At 42.1% G+C, this 21159-nt stretch overlaps 2 protein-coding genes across 5 annotated transcripts; both read left to right on the top strand.

The window, feature by feature from the left end:
* The first annotated feature begins 3027 nt into the window (after positions 1–3027).
* On the top strand, positions 3028–4728 carry sdhaf4 (succinate dehydrogenase complex assembly factor 4). Its single transcript, XM_022743902.1, has 3 exons — positions 3028–3207; positions 3362–3475; positions 4161–4728. Exons 1-3 carry the CDS (start codon positions 3126–3128, stop codon positions 4268–4270), a joined length of 306 nt encoding a protein of 101 aa, XP_022599623.1. The 5' UTR covers positions 3028–3125; the 3' UTR covers positions 4271–4728.
* Positions 4729–5620: 892 nt separating this feature from the next.
* cep68 (centrosomal protein 68) lies at positions 5621–19241 on the top strand. Of its 4 annotated transcripts, none has more exons than XM_022743945.1 (9): positions 5621–5883; positions 9760–9839; positions 10012–10307; positions 11886–12938; positions 14409–14610; positions 14747–14934; positions 15084–15206; positions 17056–17152; positions 17267–19241. In XM_022743945.1, the coding sequence occupies exons 3-9, from the start codon at positions 10044–10046 to the stop codon at positions 17449–17451; spliced, it is 2112 nt and encodes a 703-aa protein (XP_022599666.1). In that variant the 5' UTR covers positions 5621–5883; positions 9760–9839; positions 10012–10043; the 3' UTR covers positions 17452–19241. The 4 variants fall into 4 exon arrangements, with proteins under 4 accessions (XP_022599666.1, XP_022599664.1, XP_022599667.1 ...); XM_022743943.1 differs by lacking the exon at positions 5621–5883 and adding an exon at positions 8198–8305; XM_022743946.1 differs by lacking the exon at positions 5621–5883 and adding an exon at positions 8198–8305 and having other exon boundaries at positions 14750–14934.
* Positions 19242–21159: the final 1918 nt, after the last annotated feature.

A 21159-nucleotide genomic window follows, 5' to 3' on the forward strand; every position in this document is an offset into this window, starting at 1 on the left:
ACAAATGTTAGTGCGTCTCCAGCACCAATGTTGTGTCAGCAGTTTGTGCACAAAGCAGCTCCATAAAGAAATGCTTCTCTCACTTTGGCTTGGAAGAACTGGACTGGTCCTCACAGATCCCAGACCTCAACCCATCCAGCACCTGTTAGCCAGACATCACCTCATCACCAGCATCAGGGCTGGACCTCACTGATGCTCTGGTGTCTGAATGGGAGCAAATCCCTGCAGCAGGTTCAACACGGAGGCCGTGGAGTAGCGCCCAGCGCATCAATTACTTATATTTAACACATACTACTGTGTGTCCACATGACTGTTATCATACAGTACATGCACATACTGTCACATATGACACCAGATCCCTTTGGCTGCTGTGGAGTGTTAAAGTTCATTCTTGACCTCAGTCAACTTATCAGATATTTCCAGAGCTTTCAACCACATCTTGTGCTTTTCATCGGTGGATGGAAATGGGAGAGTTGCTCATTTAACAGATACACTGAAAAATCAGAGATACAAAGAGAAATTTCAGATCTCAGTTTGTGACACTTCTGGCACTTTTGGCATTTCTGCTTTATTTCTACAGCAACAGTAGAGACGGACAGGAAAGTCAGGGGAGAGAGAGAAAGGGAATGACACGCAGCAGCATTCAGGCCGGACCCGAACCCTGGCTGCTGCAGCAAGGACCCAGCCTTAGTACATGGCACCAGCTCCAGATGAACCACCAGGCTTGCCCTTGTGTTTGTCTTTCTGAGGCACTGTGCCTCTCTTCTTGTTGTACTGAAAGTGTCACCTCAGAGCCAAGAGCTGTTCAGGGCCCTGGTGTGTATGTACACAGAAAAACCAAAAGAATGATGGTGTTTACTGTCAGACAAAATAATCTGAACTCAAAGCTGCACTTCATCTGCGTATTCCTCATTTTCAGTGCACACTTTGTCATGGAAGAGCTAAAGTCAGCTGCAGCTCTGAACTCTCTAAGTGCTCCACTCATTTCTTCTTCATTTACACAGGCGCAAAGCAAACCACGTTACTGAAGCAGCTCGGTCTTTAATTTTCAATAAATCAACATGCGCTGCCTCAACGTGCTCCATAAAATAAATTCCCTGTTAATTAGGACTGGTGTCTGTAGCATTGTAGCAGATTTAATATGGTGTGCTCTTTGGGGCTACGAGAAGCTCCAGACTGTGGAGGATTCATTCCAGCACAGGTTTGTAGGAGGTGATGCTGCCAGACTGATGCAGCTGAAAATGCACCAGTGGAGTTCATGTACAGTCAGAGCTGTAGCTGCCACTGAAGGACAGACAGGTTGTGGACTTGGCTTTAAATTTAGGTGGATAAAAGAGGGACAACATTTCTGTCTGAGTACAGTTATAAATGATGATATACAATACATCATTGTACCCAATGCACACAATACAATATTTCCAAACCTTGGAAACCTTCCAAAGTCAGGCTAGCTGTTGCCTCTGCTTCCAGTATTAATGCTAAGCTAGGCTAACCACATCCTGACCATAGACTGTAAATAAAGATGGCTCTAACTTCTGTGACATCACTCATAGGTTTCTGAAGAGCAGTTTTGAAGTTCAGAGTGAGCTGTTCCACCGTTGACATCTTGCCAGTGTCTGACTCCGCCCCTAACTCTCAGCTAATCCAAAAATGGGCAAAGAGGTGGGGCCTCTTTCTCTCAGAGAGGCCACGCCCTCAATTGTACATAACTTTACACCTTAATAAAATGTATACATGTGAGTTATATAACAGTTGTCATTAAGAAGGAAAGTAGCTACAGAGACCAAAACTGTTTTTGTACCAGGCTGTAAACATGTTTATTTCTGCTGTAAAGTTGGACATTTTAACATGGGAGTCTACGGGGATTGACTCACTGTTGGAGCTAGTGGTCATTAGTGGAACTGCAGTTTATGGAAGTTCCATTGTTGCTTAATTTTTCGGCCAATGGAGTTGGCCGCTTAGCCATGACTTTAACTCTGTACCTACACACCCAGACATGACATGATATCATCTGAACTATATCAATAAGATTTTCAGTCACTGTTAAGGAGAGGTGTGATAAATTATGCTAAAGATAAAGTAGCACTTTTTTGTAACCAAACCAGACCAACAATAAACACCTCATTATTTTTAAGTTTCAGTGCACAGAAGGTTGTTCTTTATAAAGTGAAGTCATTGCAGTTGCTGCAGCAAAACTGTCAAACTCCTCTACACTCACCCCCTGTACACCTGCTTATTCATGCAATTATCCAATCAGCCAATCATGTGGCAGCAGTTCAGTGCATCAAATCCTGCAGATACAGGTGAGGAGCTTCAGTTCATATTCATTTTAACACTCCTAGATTTTCTCTAGAGTTGTTACTCAGAATGAAGCCAAAACAAAAAGCACCCAGTGAGCAGCAGCTCTGTGTTGAGAGGTCATGGAAGAATGGACAGACTGGTTGGAGCTGACAGAAAGCCTGAGTCTGAGTGACCGTAAGAACACCTTTGGGATGTGGTAGAACAGGAGATAGGCAGCATGAATGTGAAGCTGACAAATCTGCAGAAATGATGTGATGCATCATGTCAACATAGAGCAGAGTCTCAGAGGAAAGTTTCTATCATTTGGTGGATCCCTGGCATGAAGAACTGAGGCTGTTTGAGAGCAGAAGTAGGAACTAACCCTTTTATATCAGTTTTAAATCATTATTTACATAACAAATAGTTAACAGTAGAAGTAGATGACCAGAACATGTCGAGCTTCTACACATAAGTCTATATAGTTATGAAGAAAGTACAGAAACATAACAATAATGAACCTAATAATAATGATAATAGTAATAATAAAATGTAATATAATAAAATATATTTATTTATTATATTTTTTAAATTAAATAAAAATGTATTATTATTATTATTATTATTATTATTATAGTCGTGGTACAGATCAAAGCTGATTTGCAGTACTGTGTCTCCCTCTAGTGGCGTGTAATAAACATTGCACTACCGCGTTACGCTATATTTTCCGTCGCAGGGTGATGACGCAAACTGCGTAAATGAAGCTCGACAAACAACAACAGCATCCTTGTGTAAGTGTCCGAGCAGTGCAGACTTAAAGTGTTTGTGCTTGTGTTTGAGCTGCAGACATGTCTGTTCTGCGGAGCATCTGTGCTTCAGCCAGAAGACACGTCGTCTCTCCGGGTCTAACGCTGGACCGGGTCTTCACAGGTTAGCTAACCGAACCTCGGCCACTGCTCATGGGCTTCATGTCTTCATGTCTAAAGCCTAAAGCTGTTGCTCTCGTTTTTTTACTCATGTTTCACACCGTAGCGTGTTAAATTAGGCTGGAGGTCTCTCATGTCCCTCTGTCTGTCCTCCTCAGGGTCTTCACGAGCAGCTAGCGGAGCGGCGAAGGACAAGAAGCCGCTGAAGAAAGCTAAAACCCCGCAGGGTCGGTTTGACAACCCCGAGGAGAAGAGCAGAGATGTTCTTGAAAGTGAGAATGTTGCAGCAGGAGACTGTGTCTTTGTTTGTTTGGTCTGGTTGTGGCTGTAGAACTTAAATAGACAAAAGACAATTCATTATTATATGTAATTAATTATATTTTGTTAAAACTTAACGTCAGACTAAGACCTCCCAAGGTCTACTTATTAGTATTTACCATAACTTTCAACCACATTTCACAGTTTTTCATTTTCTCAGTTATGTGACAGCATTGAACTTCAGAAGTTGCTATCAGCGTAGGAAGGCTTTGCCAATGTGGTTGAAATCTCAGGAAGAAGCTAGTGGACATTGAGTACAGAAATGATTGTGAAGGCTTAGTGTTAGAGCTGAATGCATTAGTTTCATCTTGGAGCTAATAAACTGGACACTGTGTGTTTTAAAGCCATGGTTCTCAAAGTGGGGTCTGGGGACACCCAGGGGTCCTTGAGGGGTCCAAGAAAAAAGGGGAATCATTTATTTTCACCATATTTCAGAATGTATTTTGGTCATGGGTTTTAAACACTTTTTGTAATAAAACAAAAGAGGAAGAAAAGCAAAAATCTTATCAGATGAAGGTCTGTGGTCTAATTGGTGTCAGTTTAGGGTCCTTTATGGGGGAAAAGTTTGAGAACCACTGGTTTAAAGAAGGTAAGCCATCTGAACTGAAGCACCATTTTTCAAATTTAATATTTTCCCAGAGTTCCCTGATGACGTGAACCCTGTAACCAAGGAGAAGGGGGGCCCTCGTGGACCAGAACCCACCCGCTATGGAGACTGGGAGAGAAAGGGCCGCTGTGTCGACTTCTAGCTCATTACACGTAAATCTGTTGTATCGCACCTGCATTCTGGAGATGTAGAGGAAGATGGGTGTTTCTGACTGTGAATGTATCAATATAAACATACATGTTGGAGAAAGAAACTAGTTTTACATGTGTACCTGCAGTATGTCCTGGCTGTTAATAATTTGCATTTTGCTAAACAAAAGCAAACAGAATATCAACAAAAATCCGATGTGAGGTAACTTGATGGCCAATTGGTTAGGGCACACACCACATGGGCTTAAACGCCCTGAGCAAGGAGTCCACAGTTTGACTCCCGGCTGGCTGGACCATTCCTCTTACTCTCTCCCTGCATTTCCTGTCTGTCTCCACTGTCACCATCTAATAATATAAAAAATAACTTAAAAAATCTGATGTGTGAAGCTCTAAGTTATGTTTTGCACATTGATGTTGTTGTGAAAGATCAATAAAAAGAAAAGTGATTCAAAGCACAAGTCCTCTATGTTGATTTGTTTATTTTGATCATTTATCAGATAAATCCATCAGACTGAAAACTGTAGCTCAAAACATCTGTCCATGCAGGCTCACCAAATTCATTGTTAAAGTAAAGAAATAAGTTGGAACGAGTAATTTTTGAACAGCAGAATAATGTGAACCTGTTTTCCCTTTGTGGTAACGGTCAACCTTGAAAACCCTTTCATTGCCCCATTTTGAAAATTGTCTTTAAACAGAAGTCAGGTGAATCCAGTAAGGTGCTTTCAGTTGTACCAACCAGGATGGGTGTTAGCAGCCTGGTGAGGATTACCTATGGTTTGTAATGGATCATATGTGCTTCCTGTTTGTGTTTCCAAAGACAAACAAGCTAAACCGCTATTGAGAGGTTCCACTCTTCAGTAGATTGGTTGTAACAGTTTTTTTTTTTTTTTTTACTGAATTCAATTACTCTGTTATCATCGTCATCATCATCATCGACATAATTGAAGTAGCAGGGGCAGCGCTGCTAGTGTCTGATCAATCATAGAAATTGATGCAGTTATTAGTTTTGCCGCTAAAGGGGAGTAAAGCGCCACATCAGCTCGCTCCTCCTGCTGAACACTCAACTCAATTGATGGCTGTGTTGCCTTCAAAGCCGTCAGCAAATATAGGAATTATGAATCTTTCCACTCTAAGAAAGTGAAAATAGAACTGTGAATGTTTGTGTGAATAATCACTTTTGTGTCTTTTAAATGCAGTTACGTCACAAACACACAGTGCATGTCACACACACAGTATATAGAAACAGTAGGTATGTGTTCATATGATCCGAGCAGAACGTCCGGATCTGAGGAGCAGCAAGTGAAGGCAGCACGGTTAGAGGAAGGAGGCTGAGGCGACACGAAGCTGCTACAACAACGGGACTCTATGAGCACAGCTCCGGCTCTGTGTCTGGTCAAGACCCACATATCTGTCCTTTGTCTGGTTGTTTCTGAGGCGGGCTTGTAACGGCTGCCTCAACTGGTGGACAAACACTCAGAGTGGGCGCTGGGAGAGTCAGTGACCCGGAATGTGAGGTTTTAGGAGAAGGAAGCGGTGGATCATACTGATGCGGAATTTACGAGAAGATCTCGAAGAGGAGAGTCAGGCCTACGTCGTCTTCTATTAGGTTTGTACACATTTAACTAAGAGATGTTTTAAACGAGTGTAATACGTGTTACACAATTTCCATAGTAAAATCACAAAACCAGGGTCATACTACTGCTTCAACTTTCACTTTTGTCTAGGTTTCAGGCTTTGTTGTGTCTCTGAACTGTTTGAGTAGATGTTTTTATTGTGTAGTTTGTAACATCAAAGTAAAATTAGCTTTAACACGCTGTGGTGGGGACTGACCTTACATGGACAGCTCTGTACACCACACACTCTCTCTCCGTGTAGGTCACCTGTGTTTGTTGCCATGGCGACTTCCACTGTCCCGGTGCTTCAGGGTTGGACAAACTGCGTTTGAGCATCAGCTCTGGCTATTGACTGGATTTAAACAACTGTTAATGTACTATGACGAACGCACATGTAGTTTACGTATGCCACAGCAGACTGGGAGTGCAAAAAATTCTGGCGGGGATTGGCAAAGACATTTTCCAGTCTGACAAGTCAAACAGTTTGTTTCTGCTGGTATTTTCTGGTTACGTGTCAGGGGTGTAAGATTCTCCAAATCCATGGTCTGGTTTATTTTTTGTTTGTTTGTTTTGTTTTGCTGTCTTGAATGTAAACTGGGGGTCTTCATCTCGGGGTTATTATCCATCTAGAGCTAATTAAATATCAAACTAGCCTAACTTTTCTAACTTTTACCCGTGGATACCACAGGCGTGAATAGTCGCCTGATCATGATTGGACCAAAATAGTCACATGACACACGCAGTAGGAGCCAACAAAAGAGTAACGTGTAATACTTACAAAGTATACAGCTTGGCCTACCTTTAAATAGATTCACATGTGTTATAGTGTTGATTGTGTTATGAAAGAATTGTTTTGTTACATTAGCAACATAATGAGAGCTCAACAGGAGCATCAGGGCAGCTTTTTTTGTTTTGTTTTTTGGCGTTATCCTCTTCCGGTAGGGCTGTCTTCTTCCTTGTCTTCTGACTTGTTGCTGCTGTTTGTGGAGTCTGTGTGTGTTCACACAGTGAGTGAATTGTGTTGACTAAAGTGGAAATAACCAGGTAGTGTATTTCTCTGGAGATGTTGAAGTGAAGAGCTTAACATATTTAATGGTGACTGCTGTGATCACTGCAGCCATTACTGTGGCTAATGTTTACGATCTGCTGCTGAACCACATGATCAAATAGTCAGTGCAGGCTTGAAAGAGTGGGGTGTTCTGCAGTGGATCATATTCATCATCAGAGAGTCAATCAGTTAATCAATTAGTTCAGTTAATCTTGGGCTCTTTGTTCTGTTGTAGCCTTTTTGATTGACAATTACCTCTTGAGTCTAGCATCACCCTCTCTAGGCCATCACCAAGGAAACCAGGCACACCATCACAATGGAGGATAGTCTGAGAGCTCCTCCAAAACCTGAAAATAATGCAATATGTGGTGGTCCTGTGTTTACTGAGACATTATTGTGATGTTCTGCAGTACACAATGTTCATCCCTGTATAAATGAACTCATGTAAGGCTATTTCATTTGTTAAGTCACAATCACTGTAAAGTTGCATCAGACAAGAGAAATTAGATATTTGACTGTTTAACCTTCAGTATCTTGTCAGTTTGGTGACATCACACACTTTGAACTAAAAACAAAAATGCATCAGTTTCCTCTTGTTGCAGTGTGCTGTGGGTGGTGTGTCGAGGTGCCTAATAGAGATGTAAAGCAGAGTGAAGGGGAAGCAGAACAAAGCACACTGCAGCCTGCTTTGTTACACGCTGAAGACAGCAGTGTCAGTCCATACTGAAGGCAGAGCTTAGGGTGTTCAAACCTTTCGGTCTGTTTTGACACACACTCAGCTGTGTGACATGTCGTCACCCTCCTCTAAAGTCAGTGTTTCTAACTGACCGCCAAAAGTCTAAAAACATCTTCTCAGTTGAGTATAGTCACGATCACTTTAATAAGTTGGTAATAATGACATTCACACTGGTTGTTAGAATTTCTAAAGTTTTTTTCAGTGAAACTCCTTAATTAAAATGGTATGTTTATAACTGTTTATATAGAATACAGAGTTCAGGTACTGTGTGGAAAGATCTGTACCAGGAGAGAAAATGTATCAAATAGGAAAATGTATCAATACTGAAACTCCAGTAGCTATGTATTATATATATATATATATATATATGTGTATATTTATATTGTGCCTCTGATACAGAAACATTTCAAATTATTTTTATTTCACCCAGTTTGACCGCCATGTTTGCACTCTGCTGGACAGCCTGAGCCAGCTGCTTCTCTACAAGCAGTGACAGTGCACAGTGGTGCGTGAGCAGTCCACATGATGTGTCCAGGGCTCTGAGCTGACCCACCGGACAGACGGTGTTCTGTCTCGTTGGTGCGATGAACACAGGCAGGTCTGAGCATGCAGTCTTAATGAGATCAGTCAGGTGAGGAGCATCGTATCATTACACTGCCTGGACCCACCTGCATGCTTATCAGGCCCGCTGCTTAGTGATGCCACAACACAAGGAGAGACCTTCCCCTTCACTACGCAACTGAAGATGCGTATGTGCCACTTAGATATGTGTGAAGAAGAGATTGCATTATTTATTTAATTTTTCAGTATTTCTGTGTGTCACTTGAATTCCTAGTAATTAAAGTGCTAATTGAAGCTTTAAACATTTTGTCTGTTTGTGCTACACTCGTTCATATTGTTTTAACAGTGGATGAAATGATATGTTTAGTGTCGCTCGTGGGGATGAATCCACAGAGAATCACCATCAACTCTTCTACATAGTTTTACAGTACAGCCTGACTGAAACTGAATTTATGAAGCCAACACTGATATCTATATTTTTTTGTTTCTTTATGCAAACACTGATACAGGTACTTACTACGCAGCATGTTTTACAGTGTAAAACGCCACTGCTCTCTGGTGGATGAACTCTGTAACACTCTTTCTCATATCTCTATTGACATTTACTGTTACTGATCAGCCACATTATACACTGATACCATAACATGAAATTGTTTTTACATCACATTTACTGTTTGGTTCAGTAAACAACAGTGGAGCAATGTTGAAGCGAAAGTGACAGATATTTCCCTCAGGAGCAGGTAGAGACCAAAAACAGAGCTAAAAGAGAGGAAGTACTGAGCTTAGATTCATCAGGTGGACACAAACTCCACTCCAACTGAATCATCATGTTGCTCTGTGCTGAAGAGGTCAAAGGATCAGGCTTCAGGTCGTTTTCTTGAGTTAAGTTTCTGGCATGGGCCCGGTTCAGGGTTTGATTATATTAAAATCTTTCTCTTCATTATTTAATATGAATCTTTCAGGGTTTTTTTAATTAATTATTTAGCCTATAAAATGCTAGATATTTGCAAAAAAAAATCCTAGAGCTGTTTTAAAAAATCATTTAAACATGAATCATTTATTAGAATTCTTGGAATTAAATTATTGAGTCCTGGATCAGGTTTGGGTCTCCAATTCACAGTTTTTGTCGTTGAGTCAGGTTGCTCTTAAAGACATGGGTATGGGTTTTAGACCTGTGAAAAACTCTGTTGAGAACTGTTTGCTGTAAGAAACAGGAAACCTTATACAATGAAAATATGTCAGATGTTGTGTTTTCAGCTGATTCTGCTGCCCCCAAGTGGCCAAAAAATGAATTAATGCAGCTTTAAGGTTACTTTATGTAGAATTTCTTAATTAAAATATAACATATAATTGTTGCGATAAGAACTTTTTGATTTTAGAAATAAGACAGTCAATATGAAAATGTGTTCAGTGTCTGTTGCTTTAGGTCAGAAATGTTCACAGTGTTCTTTTCCTCCTCAGAGTGTCTGTCATTGTGTTACTGTATGTCTTCATGTACTGTCCTTCTTTCCTGTGTCATTACAGGGCTCCTGTGATCCTAAACCCATAAACATGGAGTTTGTAGTTAAGAAGATACTGGGCAGAAAACTCACAGCTCCTCCAAGGTACATGAATTAAACCAGAAGAATCAAATAATACGCAGCATGTTTTACAGTGTAAAACTCAGCTCGTCACTGCTGAATCATGAAGATTTCATGACTCAAAACAGGACATCTAAACCTTTGTTAGAAAACAAAGTCTCAATGTATAACATTGAAAGTTGTTGTATTCCTTTAGTTGACAGGTCCCTGCTACATTTCCTCTGTCCAATGGAAGCCAAAGGATGCAGCCAGAGATGGAAGATGCACCTCCCAGAGTTTAAGCACAGCAGAAGATGCTCAAGTCTGACGTCAAAAGACAGTGAAAGAGGCAAAACAGAAACAGAGAGAGACAGAGGACGGTCACACAAAAGTGTTTCTCTGGCGTCCACCTCCAGGTTTATGACAGACAGACAGTATGTGATGAGGAAGCCTTTGTTCTCTGCAGAACAGCATACATCCATCTTAAAGAAGACACAGGAGCACACACAGAAGGTGAGCAGGACAGAGGATATTTATTAGAATTCTAGAGGAAATGATGCTACAAGTTTTAAATTCTAGTAACTACAGATCACATTTTACACATGTGTTTAATTATGTAAATGTAAATGTGATTTTACTTGTTGGTCTCGCGTATGATTCCCAGTCCCAGACAATCTGACAAACTGGGACCTAATAATGTTTCTATAACACTTCCAACACTGGTCTGAACTCAGTGTCGTTGCATTAATTAATTAAGACTGAAATATCTAATGTACACTTTTATAATTTATATTTATCTAAAAGAGGAAAACTGTTACAATAACCACCTGCGACAGAATATAAGAACCGCTGACAGAAAAACCGGAATGAGAATGAAATGAAATGAAGCTCGGCGCTGGTTAAGGCTCCAGTCTGCTGCTACACTCTCATGACGTACATACTGCAACACATGTCCAACACAACCGTCTAATCATGGTGCTGTAGCCGTCAGTGTCAGTCATGATACTGTGAGAAAAGTCATGATATAATGGGAAGAAGTAATAAAACAGGCAGTTCACACTCTCCATGGTCACTAATTAATTCACTTCGAAAGCAAAGTCAGTTTTAAAGACCATCAGTGATGCCGCCTGAAAGAGAAGTGAGGACACTCTTTCATTCTCAGCAGTGACTGCTCTCCCTCTGTGGAGTTGCAGCTCTATCTGTAACGAGGGCTGGGTATCCAACTTCAGTACTTTTATGGACCGACTGAATTGGTTTGATGCTATCAAGGATTAAAAAGTGTCCTAGTAAAGGAGTAAATCTCATCAGCATCAGTGAGCCAATCAGCATGCAACATGCTTGGACCAAGATTTAATAATGCTGGTGATTGGCTGTTTATTTACACCAGGGGTTTCTAACTAAACTTTTCCAAGAAACCAGAAACATGTTGCCATGGATACAGTGAGTTAAACTGTGGCTTCAACTTGAACCCTGTTTTTTTCTTTTGAGCCCATGGCTTGGAAAATGAAGTGAATGATGTATTTTAACTTCCTGTTTAACTTTCTGTGTCCTGTCACTGATCACTGACTGAGGAGCTTCTTCCTCTCTGGTTTCTCTCATGTCTGTGTGTTCAGGTCTGACTGAATCATGACTCAGATTTTTGTCTGATGTTTCAGATGTTTTTGGATATTGATATTTAATGACTTGTTAAATGATCTTATTGATCTGATTTGGTTTGGAGATCAGTTTGAGTGTTTTGATATGATATGTGAATAAATGTAATATATATGTAAGTTTCTCTCAGAGTAAAAAAGGTTGGAGACCCCTGATTTACAGGAATACGTTTGAGTGTGTAAAGAGATTTGTACTGTAATGTGTATTGTAATTTTCTTTTTAAAACTCAGTATCAAAGTGAAGGTATCAGTATCAGGACTGATATCGAAAGTGTTGGAATGATACCCAGCTCTATCTGTAACCCTTCTGTTCTGTCTGACTAGAGCCACTACAGAACATGTATATAACACCTGACACCTTTACTTTATCAGACAGATACTGTAAATCCAGCACTGTTACAGTGTCAGTGTTTAATTCTGTCAGTTTTCTGCCTTGTAGGAGGAACTCTCAGGTGTTAACAGAAGAGAACAAACTGATATGAACTTCTCGACCAGACCAGAAGAAGAGCTGACCCCAGAGAGCTTCAGCCGTTCTCTCAGAGATGTCTCACCTCCCTCAGCCTCCAGCGAAGACCTCGGCTCACCCTTGGGTGTCTCAGACCTCAGGGGCAGGCTTTACCACGAAATATCCACTTCTGGATCACCTTTCTCTGCCAGCAGATCAGCTCAGCGGAGCCTCTTCAGCTCCATCCTGGAAGTCCAGAGACTAAACCCTCCTCAGAGACCACGACTGACCTCCACTGTCCTGAATCCTACCTACAGCCCTCGCTCAGGGTACTCGAGGCCAGGCCAGATGGAGGGGAGAGGTAGGGGAGAGACCAGACAATGCTCTTCTGGAGGACACTCAAAAGGAGACTCCATGTCTCCCTACCAGGCAGACTACTGGGCCTGTGCCATCCCTAAAACCTTGCCTCCATCTCCAGACAGGCTCTCTGCAGGCTGGGACCCTAACAGGGAGTACCAGGCTTTGCTGGACTACACCTACCCCCTAAGACCAGGACAGGTGGTCAGTGAGTGGGACAGCTCTGAGCTCCAGGGAGACTCTGAGCTCCAGGGAGACTCTCTCCTGCAAACAGACCTGCAGGACTCAGGGATTGAACTGGACCAGCTTTGTAGCTCTACCAGCCTGTCAGGTTTGGACTTTTCTGTGAACGGTACAGGGCAAACCAGAGACAGAAGTCCTCTCTGTGTTGGTGATAGGTCACCTGACCCGCCAGGGTTCACCAGATCCTCAGATGGTCTGCCCTCCAGTACCCCGCTCTCCCTACCAGACCCTGTGGGTTTGTCCTTGAACAGTTTGGACTGCAGTCCGGACAGAGGTGGACTGGATCCTCACATGAGTGGTGATGATCACCGTCATCAGCACCGTGCACCATCCTCCTTCACCTCCACCTGTCTCTTTCCTCGGCCCAGGCGTGTGTGTGGGGTGGTGGACGAGGAGTTCAGGCCTCTTCCAGAGCAGCTGGAGGAGCTGCAGCTGCTGTCCAGACAGGTCAGTGCACCAGACACTCATAGACCACACTGGTGCTTTTGCATTCTGAAACCTATTCACTACAAATCACTCACAATATTGTATGAAACCCATTCACTACTAATCACTCATATGTATTATTACTGATCATTTTCCAATGAGAATGTTTTTAGATTGAATTAGGGCTGAACAAAGAATCGAAATATAATTGAAATGACAATATGGTTAAGTGCAATATCCAAATCACGGGAACTGCAATTTTTTGGTAAAGATGAAATGTGTCACAACTTATAAATGAAGCGTTGTGGTGGCACAGAGATGCCCCGGCCTACAAATCATATTCTCCAGACATTAGGGAACATACTTGTTTGGTACAAGCGCCAACAAAAGTCACATCATTGTCATTTTTATATTTATTTTCCAGTGAAAATGATATGGAAAAATGAGCGTTCCCAAGATAACAACATTGTGGCAATATGATTTTTGTTATGTATCGTTCAACCCTAGATTGAACTCATTTCACCTGCTGAGAAACTGTTGAAAGCAGCCATTTCTGCACAGTGAACAGTTCATTGCCTTCAATTACATCCTGTTATTGCAGTAACGAGAAGGCACTGCAGGCAAATATTGCATATTGTGTGTAAAGGATCATGTGAATTAGACTTTGGCCAAAATGTATTATCTTGATACAGTCCAGCTAAAATGTTGCGATATTCAATATTATCTAGGAGGGGTTTATGATATAATTATATTGTTGTATTTTATGTTTCAGATATAAGCAATGCTGCCACTAAACAGCAGTTCAAGGTTTTATTTGTCACATGCCAAAGTTCAATGTAGAGTAAACAAAGCAGTGCAAATTGCAAAAAAAAAAATTATTATTATGATAAATATTGCATATGGTGGGAAATAAAAAAACCTTTGACCACCAAATTTTAATCAGTTCATCTTTGAGTCCAAGTGAAGGCTCGTGCCAAATCTAAACAAATTCCCTAAAGGTGGTCCTGGGATATTTCACATTCAAGAGGCCAAAACACACAGTGACCTTGACCTTTGACCCAGTTCGTCCTTGAGTCCAAGTGAATATAGGCATTAAAACTAGCCTCACATCCCACAACAAGGAAACTGTGTCATCATCATCATCATCATCATCATCATTACATGGAATAAAACACATAACCATTCATTTCCAAACCTGTTGAGGATTACATCTAAGAGAGTAACAGAAAAGACTCTGAAAACTTCATGGTGTCAGTTAAAGATTTCAAAACTCACTGTTTCAAAGATCTGGGTCATGTTTGGATTAAAGAAACAGCGTCTGCAGAGGAAACATTCAGCAGGAGCAGCACAGATCAACAGACAGCTCTTACACAGAAGACCACTGCACCAAGGTCAAAGATGATGGAGGGACACACAGACAATGGATCAGTGTTTTTCAGCTTCTTTGTTCTCTACAGCTAAATACTGAAAGTATGTGGTCCCTCTGTGTAGGTGAGGGAGGTGACAGCCAAGCTGAGCCGGCCCATCACAGCCAGCTGGGAGTCTCTGGAGCCCAGAGCCACCTCCATCCTCTCCTCCATCACCCTGCCTGAGAAACAGGAGGCCGAAGACGAAGACAAGGAGGGGGGCAGTCAAGACACAGCTGAGGGAAAAGATGAGATGGACAGAGAGGAGAGGAGCACTGTTCGAACAGGTATCTAGTGTATAAGTGTACTGTTTTTATTTGTCCAGCTTCTGAGATATCTGTCTGTGAAACTTTTGTCTTTACAGAATAAAATTTAGTTGTGGCACTTACTGAAAAATTACATCTCAAAACTTCCATCCACCAGCAGCTGGTCATAGGGACTCTGAGGCAGTGAGGAGGACCTCTGGAGCCTTGGTGGAGCCTGTTGGAGGGGGACTGAGTCGGTCCAGTCTCAGGGAGGCGGAGGCTTTGGTGGAGCAGCTGCGTGGCCTCACCCTGCCTGGCAGCCAGGAAGACAGACAGCAAAGTGACTCTCTGATGAAGCACATCCAGGTAGAGACCTGATCTGTGCAGTGCAGTGTTATTATAAAAGACAGGATGATACAGTGGGACGCTGTCGTCATAGTGACACACAGTGTTCTGCTGGGTTTTAATTTGAATGCACGTTGTGATGTGACCACTAGATGTTGTGGATGTTTCAGGTCTTCTGTTCACATCTGGAGCAGCTGATCCAGCAGCTGTACACAGTGTCAGAGAAGATGGAGGTGCTGGCTGCACCCACTGCAGACATCGAAAGTGTGAAGTCGTCTCTGGCTGAGTATCAGGTAAGAACTGAGCCTCAACACCCTCTTATCCTCCAGACTGATGCAGACTGATACAGACTGATGCAGACTGATGCAGACTGACTGATGCAGACTGATACAGACTGATGCAGTCTGATGCAGACTGATGCAGACTGACTGATGCAGACTGATACAGACTGATGCAGACTGATGCAGACTGATGCAGACTGATGCAGACTGACTGATGCAGACTGATGCAGACTGATGCAGACGACTGATGCAGACTGATACAGACTGATGCAGGCTGATGCAGACTAATGCAGACTGATGCAGACTGACTGATGCAGACTGATGCAGACTGATACAGACTGATGCAGACTGATGCAGGCTGATGCACACTAATGCAGACTGATGCAGACTGATGCAGACTGATGCAGACTAATGCAGACTGATGCAGACTGATGCAGACTGATGCAGAATAATCCAGACTGATTCAGACTGATTCAGACTGATGCAGACTGATGCAGGCTGATGCAGACTGATGCAGGCTGATGCAGACTGATGCAGGCTGATACAGACTGATACAGACTAATGCAGACTGATGCAGTCTGACTGATGCAGACTGATACAGACTAATGCAGACTGATGCAGAATAATCCAGAATAATCCAGACTGATGCAGACTAATGCGGACTGATACAGACTGATGGTAGATGGTAAAAGTTGAGGATGTTTGTGGCCTGACTCCACAACCACAACTAATCTGAGGACTCACCTGCTGCTGCAGTACAGGTGAGTTCAGTTAATACGAGTTCTTGTTTATTAGATATGAAGATTAAAATATATGAAAATATTCAAACAATTCTCCCTTTTGATGCCTAAACAAAAAAAAACAGAAAAACTGAGTCTGTTATCCAGACTGCATGAAATCATTGAATGAACAGATTCACTGTGGTGCAGTGATGTGGGTCAACAGCCATAATCCGCCCTGAAACAAAACCAGGTGTTGTTTTTGAAATTCAGTGACAGGTAATCAATCACACAGATAATCTCCTTTCCTAACCACTTCTCCTCGACCTCGATGAAAAACGTTGAGGTCAGATGATGTGAAGGAGAATTCAAAAGACAAGGGAATCTGACTGCACTTACACTAGGCTTTTTTCTTTCTCTTTTTTCAAACCAACTTTATTTACAAAACACAAAAACAAAGCAAACAGGGTTGAAATGTTGAAATAAGATAACATGAAAGAGAAAGTTGAGCAAAATAATACTTAAGTACATGTTACTTAATATGAGTTTTTATATATACCGAAGGGGGGTGAAACAACATTTACAGTATAAAGTTAACTTTATAATTTACTAGAGATTCAAAATGCTTTTTCCTCATGATGACTCCTGACTGGATTTGAAAGAAAAGAAATCAATATTTATGGATTTGGAGCTCAGCCAAAGAATTGTGGGACAGCATTTCTCCTTTCCTTTCCTAAAGGAAGGTCCAGTGTTTCCTCTGCTAAAGGAGATAAGATAGGAAGCACTGAAGCTCCTTTCCTCACGTAGAGAAGTGGAGCAGCTGTGATCATGGTGCTGCTCAGAGACTTCAGCTCATTTATCTCAGTTTCAACCTTCATAAGAACAAAAAGACTTTTCAACCAAAGCCTAAGAGTCTCACATGTCTGGATGTAGACCTGGAGCATCAGCACTAATGATGAAGCACTATCAAGAAGGGAAAACAGAGAAAACACTAGCGGAGATGGTGTAACTAGAGAAAGAAAATCTTACTGTGTGTGACAGATCAGCATACCGAGCCCCACTTTATAACTTCATACACTCGGTGGTTACTCACTTGATGCACGCTGTGTGATACTGACATCATGTGACGGTCTTGTTGTCAGAGTTTTCAGAGAGCGGTGAGCAGCCATCAGCCCCTGACCTCCTGTGTCCTGCACAGCGGACATCTTCTGCTCAGCTGCATCAACACCACGTCTCCACGTCAGTCCGACACATCGTCACAACATCATCACCCACAACTCAAATCAAAAGCAACACGTTCATCTCATCATTCTTCCTCTGAAGTCTGTTTGTGTTCTCTCTCCTGGTGTCTAGTTTTAAGAGACACCCTGCAGCTGATCGAGAGGCAGTCTGGAGCTCTGCACACCTACACCGAACACCTGTTCTCCTCCATCCTGTCAGCCATGGACAGCCTGACCCAGCCCAGTCTGCCCAGTCCGGTCCAGCAGAGCAGAGAGGAGGACCCACGCCCTGTGGGGCTGCAGGGGTCCATTTTGTAAACAGACTTCAGGACACGTCTGTGATTTATTTCACTTATTTTTGGCCTCTGATTGCTTACTTATTAAAACCAATTCTGGTCTTTGATACAACAATCTTATTTAGGGATTCTCAAAAAGCACAAGTGACTTTTTTTCTACATGTTAGCATGTTGGCTATGAACGATAACAAGCTGTGGAGCAAGATGTCCAAAGATGTTCATGAAGGAAACAGGGTGTGATGTCTAAAGTGAACTGATCACATTGACTAATACAGGAAGTACTGTCTGAAGAATTACATGTTTTTATCATAATATTGCACTACTTTTTCTACTCATACTCACTGTCACTGTTGTATTTTACAAGACTTAACCCTCCTCTGATCACTTGAAGTGCCTCTGTAGCCACAATACTAGAAACACATGAAGGATGGTCAGAGTACTACACTGTGTCTGCTGTTACTGCTGCACAGGAAGAACAAACAACAGCTAAACCCTCTCTAAGTCTGACTGTGAGCAATTCAGTCAATGTACCAGCAATTTAAACGCTTTTCTAAATGGACTCACTGAATTTGAATTTAAAAAACTCAGTAATAATACAAAGGTCATTGAACTGTTTTTAAGGGAACCTTAAGGAGAAGAGTTAAAGGTGTTTTGTACAACTGTTTTTATTTCAAGGAAATGTCAACTTGGACTTGGAACAGTTAGTGTGTTGGTCCAGCCCAGTTATGCAGATCATACAGAGAGAGATAATGCAGCTTTTTACATGATGCATTTATCTCTCATTTCTCCTTTTAAAGCCAGAGCTCTGACATACAGCCACCAGCTGAGGCTGTGATGGCGGTGGAGATGGTTGTTGCTCCAGCTACAGCTGCTGCTGTGGTCGAATCTGATGCTGATTTGAACCCGTGGTGCTTCTGTCAGATATGACAGATGACAGATGTTACCACCATGAGTTGAAGAATACAGTAGCTTCAATATAATGGTCATCCAGCACAGCCACACCAATCCCTTAAACTACCTGTACACCTAAAATACAGTGGCAAGCAAGAAACACACAACACAGCATCAGTCAGTGTTCCCCACAGTGTGTCATACAAGCAGTGGCAGCGCAAAATTCAACCAGAAATTCATTGTCCCAGTCAACCCAACACTAGAGTCAGTCTCTCAGTCAGAGTCAGGTTTCCTGCTCAGTCAGAGGTTTCTTGGTCTCTCTGAAGTGTGTCAGAGAAACCCCCTGTCAATGTTAAACTAAGAAACTATAAACTAATGTGTCACAGCCAGAATCGTAACAGAGCATCTGTAGTCATAATCACAGCTACAGTCTCATCAGTTGGACTCAGCTCCACTGAAAAGCAGCAACTTTTTAACTGTTAAGTTTCATTTAGTGACTGAATCATCAGGTCGTCATTTAAAGACAAAGCAAGGAGACAGAATTAGTCATTTTAATATATTTTTTTACTTCACATTTATTGATGTCATGTCAAGTCAATTTTTATTTGTATAGCACCAATTTTACAACAGAAGTTATCTCAAGGCGTTTTCCAAATAGAACAGGTCTAGACCTTCACTTTATAATATTACTTACAGACCCAACAATTCCCACCAAGAGCTGCACTAGGCGACAGTGGCAAGGAAAGTCTTCCTTTTAAGAGGCAGAAACCCCAACAGAACTGGACTCAGGGTGGGCGGAGCCATCTGCCCTCGACCGGTTGGGTTCATAAATGATGCATCATTTATGAATAAAGTGAACCAATATCTAATAGCTGTTTTGAAGAAGGTCAATTCCTGGCACAATAGTGAGATGTCAGAAAGTTGCGTAGAAAGTTGCATTGTGTCCGGCCTTCACTCCATTCTGACCTGTGATCAGCTGGTGGACAGTCAGACACCATGTACTGTACTGTGGGACATTGCTACTTGCACTATGATCTGAGTTTCTTACAGGGTCTCACGGCTTTAACAGGACAGCTGGTCCAACCTACACACACAGCCTTAAAACATTTTTGATGTCATTCACTTGTTGTGTGTTAACGAGTATGGTAAAGGGTCAGTTCACCCAAATTACACAAGAAGTCATTTTCTCTGTTCTCTCCAGTCAGATAGTTGTAGTTTTGTGTGTCTCCATCCACAATCTGTGAATTACTTCTGTCACTAGTTTTCATTGGACCTACTTTCTTCCTCAGATACACTATCATCCTCAGAGACACAGACATGGTCATTTTGTCATTTGGGTGAACTTACTGTATCCTCTTAAAAAGCTCAAACCTTTCACTATACTGTCACTCAATTAAAGTCACTGAATAAACCTGGATGTGGTTTTAGTCTCTGTGTTCACATCATTCAATCAGGTCCGACTCGTCTATGATTCAAAGGCTCTGGCATAGACTCCATTTTGGGCTAATGAGGGAAACAGCTGCTGCCTGATGCTGCTGGTGGTGTTGGGGATGGAGGATACTGTCATGGACCGGAGGCAGATACAGGACCAGTTCCTGGGAGTGTGGAAAGTGCACAAGGTTGGTTCCTGCATTCATGTACCAAGAAGAGAGGGATAACGTTCTGACTGGACCATTCAAACCCAGAGAGGGATGTATGGAGCTAATCAGGAAGTTCTGAATGACACTCAACCCACATATACACCGTCCTGCAGACACAAGAGCTCAGAGCACCAAACGGAGTATTTCCTCGGCTAAAATTCAGACTTCTTCTCATAGCTTTGTTCTCCAGTTCATTTCTGAGCTGCTCGCTGACTCCAGTTCAGTCAGAGCTCTCAGGCCATCAGGTGGTGGTTTTCTGTCTTTCTTATACCCCCCCCCCCCCCCACATTTTTCTAGTCCCTCCTTCAGCCCTTGGTATTTTATAGCTTCTTGTGTTCCTTCTTCCTGATGTTGCTGTCGCTAGGGATTGCTACATCTTTCACCACTGCCTTCTTCTGCTGTTTGTGGATCAACACCATGTCCGGTTGGTTATCCATCACCAGTTTGTAGGTCTGGATCTGGAAGTCCCACAGGATCTTAGCTCGGTCATTCTCAACCACCTCAGGAGGTGTCTTCCTGATGTATTCCTGGATCTTAGTTGTTTTTTCCTGGACAGTGGCTCAGACACTCACCATATGTATATAGTATATGTATGTATGTATGTATATATGTATGTATATATGTGTGTGTGTGTATGTGTGTGTAGCTGCAGCCATTATGGAGTTGATGTTGTTTAAACATGTGTGTGTTGTCTTGTTCACTGTTTATATATTGTCAGTCATTTTGTTCATTGTCAGTTTTGTGCTCTTGTTTCTGGATCATTCTGGCGGAGCTGCACTGACGGAGGATAAACCGGCTCTGTGGAGCTGGATCTTAGATCCTCAGCACTGAGCTTCACTCTCCGTTGCTGCTGTTGCAGTTTGTGCTGGTTGCCAACAGAGGTTGATAAAGGTCATTCTGACCACATTCTGTAAAACAGGAATGACTGTTGTTTCTCCATGTACAATGTAAACACTCCTGTCTTTCTTTTTCTCTCCCATTTTCACCTTTTCCCTCATTAGATTTTCATTTCTACCATTTTTTGTTTTGTGTTTGTGATTTATGCAACATGGATGCTTCCACTAAAGTATCTGTCTGATCCTTTTTAAAGTAAGCTACTCATAACACACCTACTCTCCATCCATCCATCCATTTTATGTCACTTATCTGGTCATTTATGTGGACACTTATCTATGGCAGCAGGCTGAGCAAGTTAGTCC

This window comes from Seriola dumerili, unplaced genomic scaffold (genome assembly GCF_002260705.1).
Source record: "Seriola dumerili isolate Sdu_G_001 unplaced genomic scaffold, Sdu_1.0 BDQW01000073.1, whole genome shotgun sequence".
NCBI classification, from domain to species: Eukaryota; Metazoa; Chordata; class Actinopteri; order Carangiformes; family Carangidae; genus Seriola; species Seriola dumerili.